At 42.6% G+C, this 21,248-nt stretch overlaps 1 protein-coding gene across 1 annotated transcript in view; it reads right to left on the bottom strand.

The window, feature by feature from the left end:
- The window catches only part of PTPN21 (protein tyrosine phosphatase non-receptor type 21), a 69,500-nt gene that overhangs the window by 23,867 nt on the left and 24,385 nt on the right, over window positions 1–21,248 (bottom strand). The window contains 11 exon segments of the mRNA XM_030558968.1: window positions 1,124–1,208; window positions 2,003–2,063; window positions 4,556–4,635; window positions 5,420–5,507; window positions 6,924–6,951; window positions 6,954–6,988; window positions 6,990–7,009; window positions 7,377–7,464; window positions 9,622–9,692; window positions 10,208–10,275; window positions 15,824–15,921. Coding sequence (XP_030414828.1) covers window positions 1,124–1,208; window positions 2,003–2,063; window positions 4,556–4,635; window positions 5,420–5,507; window positions 6,924–6,951; window positions 6,954–6,988; window positions 6,990–7,009; window positions 7,377–7,464; window positions 9,622–9,692; window positions 10,208–10,275; window positions 15,824–15,921 — 722 coding nt within the window.

Genomic DNA, 21,248 nt, shown 5'->3' with positions numbered 1-21,248 from the left:
TACTGGTAAATCCATTTAGGGTGACCAGATGTCCCGATTTATAGGGACAGTCCCGATTTTGGGTCCTCTCTCTTATATAGGCTCCTATTACTCACCACCGCCCGTCCCGACTTTTCACACTTGCTGTCTGGTCACCCTAAACCCATTGCATATTACATAGACTAGCTACATGCACCACTCGAGAGCTCTGAATAATTTAACTATTTTACTTTTAGAAAACCAGTGTTTAAAAATTCCTTATCAACCCAAGCAAAGAGTCCTGTGGCACCTTATAGACTAACAGACGTTTTGGAGCATGAGCTTTTGTGGGTGAATACCCACTTCCTCATATTTATCTGAGGAAGTGGATATTCACCCACGAAAGCTCATGCTCCAAAACGTCTGTTAGTCTATAAGGTGCCACAGGATACTTTGCTGCTTTTACAGATCCAGACTAACACAGCTACCCCTCTGATACTTATCAACCCAGTTACAATCCCCTGAGCTCTCTAAAAGTTTGCACCCCCAGCCTATCCCAACGATTTCTATACCTACTACTATAGACAGGAGGTCCCTTTCTTCCTTGAGTACCTGTTCCACATGGTCCTAAGAAGTCCCACTCACTCTATTGCTGTCCAGGGGCGGAGGGTAGGGTCCTTGGAGCAGTCAGGGGAAAGAGAGTACAAAGTCCATTGATCATTTATGGAGCTCTTATATTCTTAAAGGTCTAGAGGGATATGAAGGAGCTCCTGAGGCCTGCTCATTAACTTACCTTCTGAGGTGTATATATAGCCATAGTAACCATAGCCAATTTAAGCCCATTCAAGAGGGATTGGTCTGTAATTACAATGTGCATGGTCAATAACTCAGTGTTCGCCATCCTAGCTCCCTGCCACACTCTTCTCTCACGATACTTAGAATAGAAACAAGTACTGCGGCAAGAGAAATAATGTGGTCTTGACTCAAATTCACACTATGGCCTCTTTGCCCAGCTCCAGCAGTGCCATGGGGCCTTAAAGTGAGTTGAAATATAATGTGATGTAATGTGGTAAAATGTGATATCAAGTGGTCTGAGTGTTTACTGGTTCCCACTGTATTCAGAATTTACTTGAGAGTTAAACATTGTGACCACATCATAATTTACCTTGGGACGATGTATATGGTTCCGTGTAGTGTCCATTGTAATGTAGAGGAGGTGGTGGTTGCATCATGTAAGGCTGTGGCTTGGGCTAAGAAAGATAATTTTAAAAGTAGTTAAATACTGCATGACTATTAAAGAGAGTCTTGAAGAAGATTGTACAAGGGGCTATCCTAAAAGAAAATTTAGTCAGTCAGTGTAACACAAAGTATCAGTTTTCAGGGCACGTGAAGAGTAAAAGCCAACCAATGTAGTGCCTACAAACAGACATCTAGGATTTTCTCTAGATGTAGGGGAATCTTAAATTGAAAGCCGATGTATCTAAAATACCTAACAAAATATTTTTAGATCAGTTATTAAGAAGTTACATCCTGGTTTTCTGAAAAGCCAATGTGTTTCTTATTTCTTAATTTATTGATCCCACCTTATTTTTCATCATTTCAGCTTATTTCATTAAAGAAATAAATATTTGACTCAAGTCTAATGGAAAACTATAAAAAGTTCAAATCTCAGAAGTTTGGCATATTCCTAAGAAAAGTATCCTTCTCTAACCTTACCAACTATGAATGTAGTCACACCATTTCTCCCCTCATGGGGCATCCTCATTCTAGTTAGCAAAAAACAAGAAACAAGAAGCAGCAAAGAATCCTGTGGCACCTTATAGACTAACAGACGTTTTGGAGCATGAGCTTTCGTGGGTGAATACCCACTTCTTCAGATGCATGTCATGTATTCACCCACGAAAGTTCATGCTCCAAAACGTCTGTTAGTCTATAAGGTGCCACAGGATTCTTTGCTGCTTTTACAGATCCAGACTAACACGGCTACCCCTCTGATACAAGAAACAAGAAGTGGCTCAAATGTGAAGCTATTTGAAAACCTTACCAGAGACATCCTGGAAGAGGACCTCCTTCTAACTGGATTCACTGTAACAGCCTGGGTTTGTCTACAAAGCAAGTCATATGATGAACAGAAGTTTTACAACATTGTCAACTTAGACCTGATCCTGTAAAGTGCTCACCACCGCATAGCACTCAGCACTTCACAGAATCAGGCCCTATGTTGCACAGTCCTCCCACCAGTCCCAAAGGGAAGAGCTATGTGCAGCATGTGCACAAATCACCGCTGTTGCTAGAATGAGAAAAACACATAAATAGGATGGGGAAGGAGAAAGGCAAACACCTTGTTTATCTCACTGCCTTCTCTCCCTATACACAGCACCCTAGCAGGAGAAGGATTCAGATTGCTCTGGCACACAAGGCTTCCCCAGCAGCGAGTGAAATGGAGGACCTGAATTTCACATATGCAGTGGGCTGGGAAAAGGTGGGATTTCCATGCTCTCACACCAAATTTCAACCCCTGATAGACTCTCACCCAAGTGGTAACCTGTAGGCTCCCTGGCCTGGATGTCTGTCTTTATAATCGTCTGTAAAGAGTCCTCAATACTTACTAGGCTATAAGAAGAAATAAACAATAGCCAAATGCTCATTCTGGGTCCCCAGCCAATCCAAATTTTAGATACAGCAAACATTGTAGCTATCATAAACAATGAATTGTAGTTTGCAAATCACTGCATGTTGGACTGGTCAGCAATGCCCATTTTCCCCACTCTATACTGTTTCCGTACCCGTCAGTGTGCAGTAAGGCAAGGACCCAGAAGACACCAGAGCAATACAAATACAAGACATGCAAAATTTCAGAAAGAAAGAAAGAGATTATTCTCTAGCTCACCCTTTGGGAAGAGAAGGACGAGAAAGAATTGGAAAGCGTGGAAAGGAAAGAATGAGGAAAGGTTTCTGAGAGCCTTCCACAGGCGGAGAGTCTGGGGAGTCTCTAAAGACAAGGTACGTGCAGACAAAATGGAGACAGTCAACTAGCACATTGAAAAGAAAGGCATGTGTTACCAGTCGAGAAGACATTTTAACTGAACTTAGATAAGTCTGGGACAGAGGTTCTTAGCCTAGGTGTCAGCACTACTTTGCCCCTCCCTTTTGCTAAACAGGAAGATTTCCCAGCTCATTGACAGTGGGATCTCAGTAAGGAAAGATTAAGAACTACCGGTTGTGGGCGTTCGTTTGTTTTGTTTTTTTAATTGAGCTATTGTAAAGAGTACAGAATTGACAGCCCAGAGACTGACGTCCATAATGTAACCAGAAAACCAATATAGTACAAACAGCAGCTACACATGCTTCTGACATATACACCACCTCCACCAATATGCTTCATCCCCGACCAGAAGGCAGCCACCAGGAGGGATGAGAGGCCAGTTTGGTCTCTATTCCAAGTTAATCCTTCAACTATTTTTGAGAGTGTCAACAGGGTGTAATTAATATTAGTGCCTGTTGTGGTGATTTTTGTGATGTGGATATTTCCCACCATCTTTCCTTCAACTTCAATGAGCTCTGAATCAGATCTCAACAAGTCATTTATTGCTGGACTATGTGAAATAAATTAAATTAAATGGAAATCATGCTTATTCTGACTCACTGGGTCTGATTCTCTGTCTCACACTAATGTAAATCAAGAATAACTTGACTGAAGTAAAAAAGGTGAAAAATCAATCAGGGCCTTGATTTGCAGTGTGGAGACTGGCCCATTAAATTTAATCTTCTCACTTGTATTTAATTTGTTCTGCTCTGGTGCTTACTGAGCTATGAGGATTCTGTGGATATCAAAAGGGCCGCATACTGTGAGACTGCCAATCCAGCATCTTCCAAGAACACTACATTCACTCCCCTGCACCTTTAAAATAACTTCAGTGTCCTATTACAAGTTCAGTCAAAAGCACATTCACAGTCCCATAGATTTCAGTATTTCACAAACAAACACCTTGACATTAATGGTGCAAGTAGATGCATTTACAGCATTGAGATCAAGTTATTAGAAGAGGATTATGTTCTCAGCAGGGATGGCCCCAGGCACCAGCACAGCAAGTGTGCCTGGGGCGACAAACTGCAGGGGCGGCATGCCGGTTGCCGTGAGGGCGGCAGTCAGGCAGCCTTTGGTAACATGCCTGCAGGAGGTCCACCCGGTCCCGCGGTTTCAGCTGCAATTCGGCAGTGGCTACGCCAAAAGGCACGGGACCAGCAGATCACCCACAGAAACGCCGCCAATCCGTGTCACCGGTGGACCACCCGCAGGTGTGCCACGGAAGGCCACCTGACTGCCGTGCTTGGGGCAGCAAAAAACACAGAACCGCCCCTGGTTCTCAGCTGTGACTCCAGGTTATAAAAATATCATCCTCTATTATAAGGCTGCAACCATTTAAAGACAAATCCTTTCCAAATTGGATATAAATACATGGTTGAAAGCATCAGGAGTAAACAAGGTCACTACTTAGTATATTCAAAACAAGTAATAAATTACAGATGTTATGTAGCATTTAAGTTTATTATGGGAACAGAGACCTCCTCCCCCAAAAAAAACTATTCTACTTACAGGCTACATTTATTTAGTCTGTAAAATTTGTGTCTGGCCACACACATCCTCCATACATATTTTGCTGTTTCCATGTCCTCCTGTCAAACAAAATATATAGATATACGACAAAATACAGGCTAAAATATACAGGTCCAACTCTTGGTCCCATGGAAGTCAGTGAAAGTTTTACCACTGACTTACCTTGGAACAAGATTTGACCCATTTCATTTTGATGTAGCAGTTTCTATATCAAAGTTTCTTAGGAACCATGTTATTTGCAGGACTAATGCAGCTGCTCAAGCATGAATACTCCACTAGATTAAAAGAAGCTGAAAATAGCTGCCTTCTGCTGAAGACAATCTTGACTCAGAATACTGAATCATATACTGTGCATATCACACTTTATTACAAAAATTATATCCTTGAAGAGGGAATAGACAAATGCTTTAAAGGCTCAATTCTGCAAGGCACTGAGCACTCTGGCCCTAACCCAGCAAAAGCTCTTAAACATGTACTTATCTTTAAGCATGTCAATAGTCCCATTGACTTCAAAGTCTTATTTAAAAACACACGCTTAAATGCTTTGCTGTTTAGACCAGAGTGCTCAGCACTTCTGGTGTACTTACGAAAGATAAGATTTCTTAATGCCTTTTACTTTTGTATAACAACAACTGCTGAAGCAGCTTTTGAATTTAAAATGTTATATTTGTGCCACCCTTATAATTAGAACTTTTTAAAAATTGTAACAGCAACTAAAAAACCTCCACATAACTACCTTGGAAAAAAAAAACATTTTGGACAAAAATAGTTTGAGGGATTGTCTTATTTTGTGGTTTACTTGTATAGCTTTAGACAGAGAGAAATAAAAACTCACTCACTTACAGTTTGGAACTGGATTGTCTCTTCTTTATTTGCCAGTTCTAATGCAAAAAAGGACTTGTTGTGGGACATATTGGCAATGTCATGCCACCTAAGGATGTACAGAGAAGACGTGACAAGTAAGCTCTGGATTTTCAGCATACAGAAAGTATAAATGAAAAACAAAACCTATCTTGGGGGAGGGGGAGATGAGGATTAACTGAGCAACAACTCCCCCTCTCGCCCACCCCGCAACTGAGTCATGTGTACAAAACTCTACAATAGTGATTAAACAAGCAGACGATAACTTCACACCCATTAAATTATTGTTAAAAGGAAAATGGGGATGTAACTGTAGTTCTTTAGAGGATGTATAAAGTGTGGGTGGTATTATTTATAATGGATAATGCTGTACTATTCCTGCTCAACTTTGATGTCTTTCATCTTATTAAACTTTTTTTTAATGCATTTAACACAAGAAACTAGCCATTAGCATGTACTGAGGGCTTGAAAGTTAATCACTCATTGTAAAAGAAAAGTTATGTCAGTAACCAAGAATGCTCAGGGCCATAAAGACCTGGTTAAAATGAATGAGAAGACAGGCAAGGGTGAGCAGACTTTGGCGCCCGTAGAGATTCACTGTGCATGGCCCACTTACTCTGGGGTTGCAGAGAGGTTCCAAAATTTGGTCCTCACTCAGTCACAAACTCGATTTGATCAGATAAAATCCACTGAGAACAATGTCCACCTGGCCACAATGGTAACTATAAGTCACCAGTGTCTTTGAAAGTAACCTTCCACATGTGTCGCTACATGACATTCAATTGGTAGGCCAAATTCTGTCCATGGATGCACACATGCAGCTCTTATTGAAGTCAGTGGGACCCATGTGCTTGCATCCAAAGGTGAAATCTGGGCTATTGGAATTGGGCCCTAGATAGATGGATCTCAAGGCCATGCCTAGTATGGAAAAACATTTTAAAAATATTTAACTATGAGAATGTCCAGGAAGACTGCATGCTTCACTACCAGTGACAGCTTAACTGCAAACAGCAAATGATCTATCACTTCAGAATAGTAACAGAATAGTAATGCAACTTTCCTCTTCATAGTTCCATATATAGAACACCACACACACTCAACATACAAAAAAAAAGAAAACAAAAACAAAAACCACATGCACATCAATTACTTGGGGATGTGCAATCGTAAAGGTATGTGTCTGTATCTGGCAAAATGCTGCTGCCTTTAGCGTCACATGCATTTGCACAGAGGAATATACATAACTGTAGGTAACACACACTATAACAGATCTAAATGAACTAATCCTGCAGCAGTTATATAGGTAAAACTCCCATTGACTAGAGTATGCATGCACAAGGACTGCAAGACTGGGCCCATGTTTGGAACTCTGCTAATGAGTAAGATCTGTATTCATCCAAGATTCCAAGAAAGCAACTGGGGACTGCACATAAAATGTTAATTTGCAAAGTACATCAGCATTATTCTGACAGAGGACACTACTCACCGAAATATAACAGGAGGCCGGCCATTTTGTGTTTCACAAAGATACCATCAAGGCATGCCCCAATATAGGTCACTTCCCTGGCTGTCCTGGAAGTAGTAAACAGAAATCACAAGAAAGAAACTCTTTATGAGCCAAAGTTACAGCAGCAGCAACTATTCACTTCAGTGAGGTCACAGAAGGATTCTTACACAGGCAATGCAAATCTTAATCTTTAGTTTGAGATCATGACCTCTCCTCATCATGCAGCACTAACACAGGACTCGATACAGCAGCCCTTATGCACCAGAGTAATCCCAGTGAAGTGACTGGGACAACTCAGGTGACTAAGAGATAGGGTATTGGGCCCAGGGGTTTCTTATACATTGGATTTTCTTGTTTTTTCTTTAAAATGGAAGAAAGATATGAAGATGGTTGCACTTGTTAAGTCACGTCAAGTGTCAAAGCCATCCTTACCTTTGCAGGGTAGCTCTCTTCACCATAGCCTTCCATTCTCTCTACCTCTTGCATATATAACGTTTCTGCATCAGGAGGTGTAAGGCCTCTACAAATAAACACAACAGTAACTTTTAGTCTAGGGATCAGCTTCTAAAATTGTACCAGTGGGGGACTCCTACTTGTATTACTCTGAAGCATGCTCTCAAAGCTCAAAAAGCACTTAGTAAGATATCCAGGCTATCGTGAAATCTTGCTGCTTATCTGTCCAAGTGGCTAAAACACTTGTCCAGGTCCTGCCACTTGGACTCCTGTAACCTCTGCCTCTCTAGTTTCCCTGATTTCCATATCGCTTCTTGTCAATTCATCTACTGTGTCTATTGAGACTATGTCACATCCTTCTTCAAATCCCTCCCGGTTCCCCATCACTCACCATGTCAAAACTGAATGTCTAGTATTTCCATTCAGGGCCCTGCATAATACCACTTCAGCCTACATCTCAGATTATTTATTTCTTTAGCACAAACAGAATGCTTAGCACTGTACAGTACAAAAAAGAGAGACACTAATTTATTACATTCCTTCTCATTCCTCTTTTCTCCTACAGTGACATCAGCCTCAGCTCCTGCACTTTCTTCTCCCACTCCCATCTACATTCCTCTTTCTATGCTGCACATTATGCACAGAACAAGCCCCTAATCCCGATATGTCAGTCCTCACCCCTCTCCTCATTCTAATTCTTCCTAAAAACTCACAGCTTCCATGCTGCTTAAAACAAACCCACAACACTGAGCGACATCAAACTCCATCTTCAAGCCCAACATCATACTAAATAGAGGGGAAAAAAAAAAGTGAGATAAGGAAAAACAAAAAAGGAATCTCATCCAATACCCTCCTCTGGGTCTCCCAGTGCACCGTGTCTTATCTCTGTGACTTCGACTGTAAATACCTTGAAAGGGAGGTTACCTTTAGATTGGTACAGCTCTGAGCATACTGTTAGTTCTTAAACAACAATAATTGTGGTCACAATTTCCATTACACTAAAGCAAGAGATTAAGTTAAAGGACTTTATAAACATTATAACAACGAAGCCACAATATTTACTTTTGCCCCGATAAGCAGCATTATTACGATATGCATTTACTATTTCAAATGTCCTGGCTTTACCCTGGATGCAAATATCCACAGAAGCTTGAAATTCACGGCACAGATAGGAGAAATGCAATTTTCCCCACATTACTCGTCCCCAGCTCTGCTCAACTCTGACTGGGAGAGAAAACCTCTGGCAGGAGAGCAGTAGCTGTTCCTAATTATTCATTCCCAGTTAGTGGCACTTATAGTTTTAGAGATTTGGAGACCTGTACTCTATATAGGAGTGAGACAGCATCATACGATAACTTTCAGTCACTATTGAGCCAGGATGACTTGAACCAGCAACACATGGGTGAGAAGCTCTATATCGCACTACCTAAATCTACAACATCACCTATACCATAGAATCATAGAACTAGAAGGGACTTCGAGAGGTGTTCTAGTCCAGTCCCCTACACTCAGGCAGGATTAAATATTATCCAGACCATCCCTGACAGGTGTTTGTCTAACCCTCACTTAAAAATCTCCCATGACAGAGATTCCACAATCTTCCTAGGCAATTTATTCCAGTGCTTAACTACCCTGACAGTTATGAAATTTTTCTTAATGTCCAATCTAATTTGGACTTGCCCTTGCTGCAATTTAAGCCTTTCGTCTTTTCCTATCCTCAGTGGTTAATGAGAACGATTTTCTCTCTCCTCCTTTTAACAACCTTTTATGTACTTGAAAACTATTATCATGTCCCTCCATCAGTCTTCTCTTCTCCAGACTACACAAAAACACAATTTTTTCAACCTTCCCTCACAGGTCATGTTTTCTAGACCTTTAAATCACTTTTGTTGCTCTTCTCCGGACTTTCTCCAATTTGTCCACATATTTCCTGAAATGTGTCATCAAGAACTGGACAAAATACAGTGCTCCAGCTGTCAGCCCAGGGACGGTGGGGCTCCAGCTGTCAGTGCCCAACAATGCCCCACTTGAGTTAGTGCAAGTGCTCCCGGTGAGGATGCACACCACTGACAGAAGGTGCATACTGTATGGACACACAGAATCGATTTAAATTACTGCAATGGCTGTAGGTCAACCTAACTTAAGTCGACTTAATTTTGTAGTACAGACAAGCCCATGGATCTCAAATGACTGCTCCACAATTTCTGCATTTATGAAATCTTACCTGTACTTTTGATGCAGCAAGGCCACTTTCTGTGTTGCTTCCTCTAGGACTTTTTCCTCTTGTAACCAACCCTTAACATAAAGCAAATTTAGTTAAAGAGCTAGAAGGAATTCTAAAGAATAAAAAATTAGTTCCTCATTCAGTAGGAACCTGACTTCCAACTGAGCCTGTGGTTAGTAGGCTATGAACAGACTGCAAAAACCTAACACAACACACTGTTTCCCCCCCCCCCCCATGTATCTTCACTATTAGATACAAACATCTTAAAACATTGCAATGTCCTGGAAAACTGGGATGTATTGTGCAATTCAAAGCATTATATGTCATTCAATTACCTGATAAAAACTTTAATTAGATCTACCTGCAGAGCTTCAATCATTTGTGCTTTGATTGGTTTGGGAGCAGTAAACAACAGAGAGAAGCAGTGGTTCTTAGCCTTTATATAAGCATGTATCCCTTTGTTGAAATCTCTCTCTGATCAAGCACTGCTATTTGTCAATTCAGTGTTTGCTCACTTCATAAGGGGTCTTCAAACTGTTTGTTTTCTTTCAATAATGTCAGAAAAGCAGCTGAAGAAAGTACTTACCACAGGAAACAAGGCAAATCTTTGTAGAAATTCCTGAGATTCATACTGATCGTAGTCTCCAAAGTCAGCTAAGGAAATGAAAGAACAGGTAGAATTCAAGCACTTGTGATGATGAAAGGATTTAGTTCAATGTGAAGGATGCGCTCTCTGTACAGCATAGCTCGTCATAATGAACTCTATTATTTGAAAGTAGTGGATGACACTGTACAATAGTCAGTAAAGTTTGCGAAATAGAGATAGAGGCCTGGTGTATACCTCAGAGTTAGGTCAACACAAGGCATCTTATTTGTTGACCTAATTGTAAGTGTCTACACTTAAATTTCACTCCCGTCAAAATAACTGCCTGCCTAAGCCAATTTAAACTCCACCTCCGCGAGCAACATAGAGTCAATGTGTCGATGTAGTTTGACACTGCGTTGACCTATGCTGACACTGCGTTGCTTATGTCGATGGTTACTGGCAGTCAGGAGCCTTGCCACAATGCACCACACTGACAGTACAATCGACACAAGCATTCCTGATGAAGACATGCACCGCTGACACAAAGAACAAAGTGCAGACACACACAAAAATGTAATTTCTGCAGTGGTTATATGCCAAAGTAAATTAGCTTGACTTAATTTTGTAGTGTACACATGCCTCAGAGCTTGAATTAGCACCAACCTGTTATACCTGGAGGGTGTATCAGGCTCACTGAGGAACTCAGCTGGGTGAAGGAGACCCAGGAGAGTAGAAAACTGGAGTTCCTGCCCTGTGTGAAGGGTCAGACAGATGCTCAGTGGAGGGAGAATTGTGGGAAGCTACAAGAGTGGAGTGAACGCTGGCACAGGGGGAGGGGGCTTGAAAAAGGGGCAAGATTCCAGAGAGACAGCCCTGTGGGTGGTGCTCTGTAGGAGAGAGGAGAACTGGGAGAACCTAGGATGCTCTAAAAGCTGAAACCTAGGCAGGCAGAAGTTGCTCTAGTTTGTATTTTTGTCTGGTTTCTGAGTTTTGCTGAGGGTTTCCAGGGGGAAGCCCTGCAAGGCTGAAGAGGAGCTCAGGAAGGACAGAAGATGTTGTGCTGATTACCACCATGTTGTTGGACATTATTGTTTGGGGCTTTGATTCCCTGGAAGGGGTGGAACTATAGGGAGACCTGGATAAAGGCCAAGTCACCATCATTAGAGCCCTGCATGGATACAAAAATTTGGATTCGTATCCATGGTAATTAAATTGTATCTGACCTGAGATCTGCACTCCACCTCATATAAGGATCTGCACTAGCACCCTCTAGAGCAGCGCTTCTCAACTGGGCATCTGTGGCCCGCTCTGAAGCTGCAAGCTGGTTTCAGGGGTCAAGGCCCTACGGGGCTCTGGGCTTCAGCCCTACAGGCAGATCCCCTGAAATCAGAACCCTGCTGATTGAGACCCCCTGCATAATATAGAGCACAGCATGGATAAAAATTTGGATCTGCATCCGATCCGTAATCCAGAGATGGTAAACAAAGATCCATATCCATGGATGCAGATATCTGGGGATATGAAGCTGTTATTGCAGATTTTCAGGGCTCTAACCATCGTACCAGATCAGTGACATAGTGAGGAGAGCAAGGCAGAGTTGCTGAAATGCCATATCACACCAGGCGGGCGGGGTATTCTGTGATGGTGAGACTTCCTTTCTGTCCTTTTTCTCCTAAGATATCCTACTTAGTCTGTGTTCTTCTTCTGACTGGTCATGTGACACAGTTCAATCACTAATCCTTTTGATCTTAATACTTTAGGAACTCCATCCTGTTCCTCTCTTTTCATTTTTTGTCCCTGCACCCAGTTGTATTCTGGCCCTTGGATCTCCCCTCCCCTCCCCAGAATTCAAGCAGGCCTGGTCCTGGTTTAAGGCTTCTTTTACTGAGGATGCTGGCTGTCAACATCCAAACCAACACAACTTCCACTGGGTGCGGAAGAATGGGAGGTAGGGAGGAAGATAGCTGTCAGGGAGATGATTACTGCTCCTGGATTCTCTATCGCAGCCCCAGTTCTGGTGCAGATTAGAACAGACTAACGACTGTTCTGACTTGCTCCGCTGGGGATGGTCCCACAGAGACTGTACGTAAGACAGGGACTGTTGGAACACACTGGACACCTCCCCCCCCACACCCTAAAATGATCCCTGTGCTGGGAGACGTGGGAAGGCCTAGAAGCCAGTTCTGCATGCTCTGCACCTGCTGGAGACTTCCCCATGCTGGGAGTATTCACAGCAGGGACTTAAGGGAGGTTTTGGTTCTCTTTTGGTCACCCAGTCAGCCCAAAGGGATCACACAGAGACAGAGAACCTGCCTCAATATCTGGCCCCAGCTGTTGAACAGGAGACAAAGTGGGCTAAATACAGAAGACATCAAGAAGACCTAGGTGTTTAATGTATTTTGCTTCTATCTTCACTAAAAAGGTAGGTTGTGATCAGAGACATCACACAATTAATAATTAACAACAAGGGGGAAGGAACACAAGCCAAAATAAGGAAAGCACAGGTCAAAGAATATTTAGATAAGATACAGCAGGGCCTGGTAAGGAACCAGCTGAAGCAATCTCAGAACTGGTAGTGATTATCTCTGAGAACTTATGGAGGACTGGAAAGCTCCCAGAAGGCTGGAGAAGGGCAAACATAGTACCTATCTTTAAAAAGGAGAACAAAGAGGACACCTAGAGAATTATAGACCATCTCCTAACTTTGACACCTGGAAAAATACTTTACTGGAATAAACTTAAATCAACAATTTGTAAGCACCTAGATAACAGCCAACATATATTTGTCAACAACAAATCGTGCCAGACAAACCTAATTTCCTTCTCTGTCTGTCTGGGTTACTGGCCTAATGGATAGGGGGATGCTGTAGATGTGACGTATCTTGGTTTTAGTAAAGCTTTTAAAATAGTCCCAAGTGACAGTCTCATGAGAAAACTAGGGAAATGTGGTCTAGATTAAATTACTATAGGGTAGGTGCTACACTGCTTGAAAGACCATACGCAAAAAAGTTGCCAGTGGTTCACTATCAAACTGGGCAGATGTATTTAGTGTGTTCCAGCAGCGGTCTGTTCCATGTCCAATACTATTCAATATTTTCACAAATGATTTGGAGAATGGAGTGGAGAATATGCTAAGAAATCTGAAGATGTGAGGGATTGCTAGCACTTTGGAGGACAGGATTAGAATTCAAAATGACCTTGACAAATCAGAGAACTGGTCTGAACTCAACAAGATGAAATCCAATAAAGACAAGTTTATATCACTTCATCTAGAAACGAAAAATCAAATCCACAACTACAAAATGGCGAATAATTGCCTATGCGGTAGTATTGCTGAAAAGGATCTGAGGCTGATAGTTGATCACAAATTGAATAGGAGTCAACAATGTGATGCAGATGCAAAAAACCATTCTCGAGTGTAATTACAGGAGTTTCAGATATAAAATATGGAGGTAACGGTCTGCTCTACTAGGTACTGGTGAGGCCTCAGTTGGAGCAGCATGTCCAGTTCTGGGCACCACACCTTAGGGAAGATATGAACAAATCTGAGAGTCTAGAAGAGAACAACAAAAATGATAAAGGGCTTAGAAAATCTGACCTACGAGGGAAGGTTCTGAAAACTGCCATGTTTAGTCTTGAGAAAAGGAGACTGGGAGGGGCTCTGATAAAAGTCTTCAAACATGTTTGTTAAGGACTGTTATACAGAGGACAGGGCTCAATTGTTCTTTTGTGCACTGAAGGTAGGACAAGAAGTAATTGGCTTAATCTGCAGCAAGGAAGATTTAGGTTAGATATTAGGAAAAACTAACTATCAAGATAGTTAAGCTCTGAACAGGCTTCCAAAGGAGGCTGTGGAATTCCTGTCATTGGAGGTTTTAAAGAACAGGTTAGACAAACACTTGTCAAGGATGGTTTAGGTATATTTGGTCGGAACTTGGTGCAGGACTAGATAACCTGTCAAGGTTCCTTCCAGTCCTACATTTCTATGATTCTATAAATATCAGAGAAGCTATAAATTAATCTTCAGAAGAAAAGGTCTCAAGGGACCAGGGCTTCTGCTGAATGTCTGTTCCATATTTTCATATACAAATATAACTCACAAAAATATAGCTCTTATTTACAAGTCTCACTAAGAGAAGTACTTAGACAACAGTCTGTAATTGAAAATTGTGTGGGCTAGTATCACATTTAAAGGAGACTTCAGCCACTTTAGATTAAGTTAATTCTATACTCATGATCAGACTAATGTTCAGAACTGATTTACTGTTACTATTAAAATCACAAATTTCTGTGGTATTCCTCAGTGGGGACAATGACAAATCGCCAATTGCCAAAATCTAAGTGTGCGTGTTCCTGGTAAAAGCAAATGACCAACCTTATAAGTAGCCTTAGTTATCAAGTGGTACCAATCCAAAAGCTCTACTATCCTACACTGGTTTTTCAGTGCGTTACTAACACACACAATTCCTCTCTTACAATATCAGATCAAATGAAGAAGGCAAAAGTTACAGGATAAGATTTCCATCTGAAAAGAGGATTATATTGAGAAACATTCCCATAAACAACTCACTGAGCAGAGACACATTTATACTCTCCCAAGAGCATAAAATGAGTAAGCAAGAACTTGGTAGATGACAAGTACTAAAGGGCTGGCCTGCACTACAAAAAAAAAAAAAAAGGAATTTACATACACAAGGTATTTTTAATTCATCTTATTTCACTGGTAAACAAAGCAGAAAAACAAATTCTCTTCTTTAAATGTGATGCTATCAATATGTACACTTAGTTGATTTTTTAAAAATCATCTACAAGTTTCATGTACTACACAAGTCCCCAAGTCCCCTGCCAATGCTGGTGGTTTTACAAACTATTAGTAGTTATATTGGAAGACAAAATGCAGGCAAAGGTTGTGGGAATGGAAGACTATATATAATTAGTCTGGTCATGGGGAAGACAGGTAAACTACTAGTTCTGGGGGTTTCTAGGTTTTTTTAAATATACGTATAACCTATCCAACCTGCCCCCCAACTAGCCAACATTAAATGGCTAATTTCTTGTAGGCATCATGGCAGAAGGGGGTCTTCGGAAGAGATTTGAATGTGGGGTAGCGGTCCTGTGGACTATTTCTGCAAGCACATTACAGGCGTAGGGGAGTTGTGAGAGACAACATGGAGAAAAGAATATGGGTGTACAGACACACTTATTTATTAAAATGCATCCTCCTCTCCTGCTCCTCAACCAACAGGTGGAGATTGCAGCAGTTGAGATGCAATGAGGTCTAGTGATCTGAGCCCATGACTGAGAGCCAGGAACTCCTGGAACACTGACTCCCTCTGTGGCTCTGGGTAAGTCCCACTGAAGTTAATACAGTTTTGAGGATCAAGTTCTTAATGACCAACTAAGTGCTGAGGCACCATAATCCAGGTGCATTAAATGATAATAAATTCAAAGAAAATATCATGTATTTTACAAAAAAGGCTGGCATAGAGCCACATAACTACATACAGATTATCTGCCATAGCAGGAGGTGTTCGTGTAAGCAACAAATATAAAATATGCATCCAAATATCTCAAGTCACCATCCCTAAAATTTATTAGTGAAATTCCTTTGTTTACCTTGAACAGCTAACCCAGCCAGATGAATTGCTTGCTCTAATGTGCAAGGAATTTTTCCCTCCAAGATATCTTTCTTCAATTGCAAATAATACTGGTATCTACAAAAAAAAAAAAATCATGTCAGCTTTTTCATTTTTGTTTCAGCACAATATAGCCAAAAATTCTTTTGAAAGCCAATGAATTTGCATGCATCGTTCCTTCCAGATCTCCTCCCCTTCCCTCATCTCTCACTATTGAGGATACCACAATCCTCCTGGTCACTCAGTCCCATAACTTAGTGTTCATCTTCAGCTCCTCCCTCACCCTATAGTGTATCCATATCCTGCCACTTCTTCAACACATCTCCAGGATCTGATCTCTCCCACCTGCCCAGACAGCAAAAACATACTCATGTCTTCCTCACTGCGCTATTTAATTCCAGTAACCACTTCTCTCGCCTCTCTGACAATCACACCACTTCTCTTCAGGCCATTCAAACACTGCTGCTGGTCAATATGACATCACGCCTCCCTTTGAATCACTTTGATTCTTGCTTCTCCAGTACATCCACTTCAAGCTATATGTCATCCCCTTTAAGGTCGTATATATCCATTCCTTTCAACCGGGTCTCTCATCCAATTTATCCAACCTGGTTTCTACCTGTGTCATCTCCATTCATCAAGGACATCACTTTCCCACAACCACCTTCTTGCATTCTTCCATGCCATTCCCTACGCAGGGAACATGCTTTCTGAGGAAGTCCAGCAAGCCACCAGCCTCTCCTCAAAGTACTTCTTTAAAACCTAGTACTGCTCTAGAAAAAACCTACATAAATGTAACCAACTAAAACATTTACTCTGAATATATACATTTTTAAAAAGTTTAAACTTCCTCATGCTGTACATTAGCCCTTGCTCAATATTGCAAACACTTAAGCATGTGCTCAACTTTACTCACTTGAGCAGTCCCATCTGAAGTCAAGTAAAGCACACACGTATTTTTCAGCATGAGGGCCTAACTGCATAATTTTATTGGTATTGTCCCTGTCGCCCTGTTTTACAACATCACATTGAACAATAGTTTAAGAGTTCCTGGGGGCAGGGATCTCGTCTTCTTACATTTCAGGAGGTACATGCCGTTAGAAACAAATAAATAAATGCATGTCAGACTAAACACAGGAAAATAGATGTTTTCCATCTTTACCAATGACTATTAAACACGGCAACCTTTTAATGTATTCTCTATATCTTCCCCTTTCCCACAAGAACAGAGCCATGTGCTATATTACAATAGATACCGGTGCTACATAAATCATACACAAACAGAGCTGATACTAAAATCCTTTGCTCCAAAAACACACACTACCCTTTGTGAAAAAGGAAGTCACCCTAACCAGGCAGTAGGTGTCTTGTTCTTCCTGCAGGACATCTGCTAAAGGAATATGATGCTCATACAACTACCCCATCTTATTATGGGCAACTTCCCTCAAATGTGAGCCTTGCACTCCCTTGGATATGCCAAATATGCAGGGCTGGCCTTACCATGAGGCAAACTGAGGCAGCGCCTCAGGTGCCAGAATGTGGGGGGCACGCCACTAGGACCCAGAGTGTAGAAAATTGCCTCTCCTCCTGGTGCAGATGTATTCTCTCTGCTCTAGATGCACAGAGACTGTAGAGTGCTGCGCTGGAGGAAGGAGGGCACAAGAGACATAACAGGCAGGGAGAAAAGGTGAGAGGGAATAACAGAAAACAGCAGGGGCTGCAGGGAGCGAGAGGAGGAGCCTCTTATGTACCTCTCTAGCACCCCCAGGAGAATGGGCTGATTAACACTTCTCAGGGCACTTCCTGTTTCTAGCTTCCCTGAACCCACTTGAGGAGAACAAGCAGTCAACTGAAGTAGGAGGAGCCAGTTAGGCCCTTAAGACGCTGGTATCTTCCCTCACTCAGGCCCTGCTACCAGCCCGCTTATTTGTCCCCTTCAATTGAACGTTGAGAGCCATTACAGCTGGCACAGAACAGCAGTCATGAATGAAAAAAGAAAACGCCCCTCTGGGGCAGCATTCAGAAGAAAGAAAAAGCAAAAGAAGCTTTCCTATCTAAGCAGGAAGGAGCTCTCCTGAGATGCATAAAACACAAATGTTCACAGTGAGTCTTCCAGACCCAGTGAGGATGTGAGTGGTGAGGAGATGCTTGATCTTCCAGTTAGTCAGAGTGCAAGTGACCTGGCAGCTACTGCAGCATCCATATCTCCATCTCAAATGATGTAACCATGCACATTCCTGAAGAAAATTGTAGATCAAAGAAAAAAGTGTGGAGGTGGCACAAGAAACAGCTGCTGCTGAGTTTAGTTACTTAAGTCTAGATCAGGGGTAGGCAACCTATGGCATGGGTGCTGAAGGCGAGCTGATTTTCAGTGGCATCACACGCCTGGGTCCTGGCCACCAGTCCAGGGAGCTCTGCTTTTTAATTTAATTTTAAAAGAAGCTTCTTAAACATTCTGAAACCTTATTTACTTTACATACGTTAGTTATATAGTACTTATAGAAAGAGACCTTCTAAAAAGGTTAAAACGTATTACTGGCAAGTGAAACCTTAAATTAGGGTGAATAAATGAAGACTTGGCACACCACTTCTGAAAGGTTGCCGACCCCTGGTCTAAACGATCCAGGACTGTGGACCCACTTGAGTCCTTCTTTGTACTGCATGGGTCACAGCAAGTGAAAAACGTCATGTCCCACAAAGACAATGAAAATAGAAGTTGCCATCTGTAGCAGGGCAGTCACCTTGCTCCTGTCCTGTAGGGCTTAAGACAGCCCTGGAGAGGGCGGGGCAGGGGAAAAGCCGGGCTGATTGGGGAAACAGCCCCAAAAGACCCAGCTGGCCCTATAAAGGCCAGGAAGCCAGGAGCAGAGATGGTTTCTCTCTGCCTTCAGAGTTCCCAGAGTTAGGGGGCTGGGGAAAGACCAGAGGGACTGGGGAGCTCCAGGCTGGCAACTCCCAAGCTGCAGGGCCTTGTCCAAGGCCCACAGATGCACTAGGTTGCAGAGAGAGGCAGCAGGTCCAGACCTAACCTTGCCTATGATGAGTGTCTGACACTGCAGTCTGCCTCAGAGTGCGGGGGCGAGTGGTGACTGGCAGCAGCATACAACTGAGGCAAGGTGGGGATAGGGGTTCCCCAGGAAGGGAGACCCTGAGACTGAGGGGTACAGCACCCCAGATAAAGGGCACTGGAGTCCAGAGAGGGACATGGGGGCCAAGTGGCAGCAGCACACTGGCCTGCAGAGGGCGCTCCAGGCTGGAAACAAGCTAATTCTTGAGATGACGAGCAGGAGGCACCGCAGGGGTGAGTCCCGCATCGCTACACCATCCAACACATTACTGGCATGAAATCCCCAATGGTGAGAAAGTGGAGAGGCCATGGCTTATGTACTCAAAACCCCAGAATGCTGCATACTGTTTTTGTTGCAAACTCTTCCAATCTAATGTTCTAGCCACATTGGGTTCTACAGGAACAAAGGACTGGAAAAATCTGGCTAGAAATCTGGCATGCCATGAGAAGGCAGCAAATCACTGGAGAGCATTCCATACGTGGAAAGAGCTTGAGATGGGACTCAGGTTAAAGGCCACCATAGATGATCAGCATCAACAGAAGATTGCATCAGAATCTCTTTACTGGCAAAATGTTCTGAAAAGGCTCATTGCCATTGTGAGAATGCTTGCTACCCAAAACCAGGGCTGCCCGGGGGGACAAGTGGGCTATTTGCCCTGGGCCCGCAGGGGCCCCCACAAGAGTTTTTTGTGGCCCCTAGAGCGGGGTCCTTCACTTGTTATGGGGGCCCTGGAAAACTCTTGCGGAGCCTGGACCCCCGGAGTGTCTTCCACTCCGGGTCTTCAGCGGCAATTCGACGGCGGGGGACCCTTCCGCTCCGAGACCCAAGCTGAAGTGCCAGGTCTTCAGCAGCAATTTGGTGGCGGGGCCCCCCGCCACCAAAGACCCCAGGCCCCCTGAATCCTCTGGGCGGCCCTGCCCAAAACTTCGCACCGCGTGGCATTTCAGATCAGCTGTATGTGCCAAACAATCGAAACTTCCTTACAACTGTGGAGCTGATGGCTGAGTTTGATGCTGTACTCCAGGAGCATCTAAGAAGAGTCACCATCCAAGATACACACACCACTAGCTTGGAAAAACAATTCAAAATGAGATTATACAATTACTGGCAACAAAAGTCAAACAGAAGATTGTAGCAGATCTGAAGTCAACAATATTATCTGGACTGCACACCTGACATCAACCATACGGAACAAATGACTTTAATGGTGCCTTTTGTAACAACAACCACAACAACAGAACCTAGTGAAAATGTCCCTGCAATGGTGATTGTCAGAGTGCATTTTCTAGAATTTGACATTGATACTAAGGAGCTGGTATGACAAAGGTGCTTCTTAAAAAGCTGGAAGATACAGGAATTGTGACAGCTGACATGAGAGGCCAGGGCTACGACAATGGTGCCAACAAGAGAGGAAAGAGACATATCCAAGAGTTAAACCCTCGAGCTTTTTTTGTCCCATGCAGTTCTGATTCATTGAAATTGGTGGTCAGTGATGCAGCATCAGCTCCTAGTGAGGCTGCTGAATTCTTTAATGTAATTCAAAGCATCTTTGTATTTTTCTCTGCATCAACTCATCGATGGCAAATTTTGAAGCAAAATCTGAGAACATCCTCTGACACTGACACCACTGAGTACCACATGATGGGAAAGTCGAGTGGAGGTGATAAAACCTATTAAACACCAAATTGGGAAGATAGATGATTCCATAGTTGCCATTATGGAGGATAATGCTGTGACAGGAACTGTTCGTGGGAGAACAGTGGCAGAGGGAAACGAAATCACCAGAAACATACATAACTTCCAACTTCTGTGTGGCTTAGTGTTGTGGCATGACATACTGTTTGAAATAAATGTTGTAAGCAAGAGACTCCAAAGTGTTGACTTTGATATATCTGGAGCAATGGAACAACTGGACAAAGCAAAGTCATACCTACAGTCTTACCGGTCAGATGAGGGATTTCAAAACGTTCTGAAGAGTGCACAGAAGTTGGCAGACGTACTTCACACTGAAGCTATTTTCCCACCCAATCAAGAACACAAGTGTCACCGAAGAATACATTTTGATTACAAGGGACAGGATAATCCCATAAGAGACCCCAAACAACAATTCAAAGTTGAATTCTTTAACCAGGTGCTAGATTATGCAATACAGTCAGTTGAAGAATGTTTCATGCAGCTCAAGAAACACAGCATATATTTGGGATGTTGTATGATATTCCAAACTTCTCACTATATCTGAAGAAGACCTACACCAATGCAGGGCACTAGAGACAGTGTTGACACATGATGATATGAGCGATATTGATGCGAGTGATTTAGTTGATGAACTGAAAGCCT

The sequence above is a fragment of the Gopherus evgoodei genome, chromosome 4 (assembly GCF_007399415.2).
Source record: "Gopherus evgoodei ecotype Sinaloan lineage chromosome 4, rGopEvg1_v1.p, whole genome shotgun sequence".
Classification (NCBI taxonomy): Eukaryota; Metazoa; Chordata; order Testudines; family Testudinidae; genus Gopherus; species Gopherus evgoodei.
This window is presented reverse-complemented; position numbering and strand designations above follow the sequence as displayed.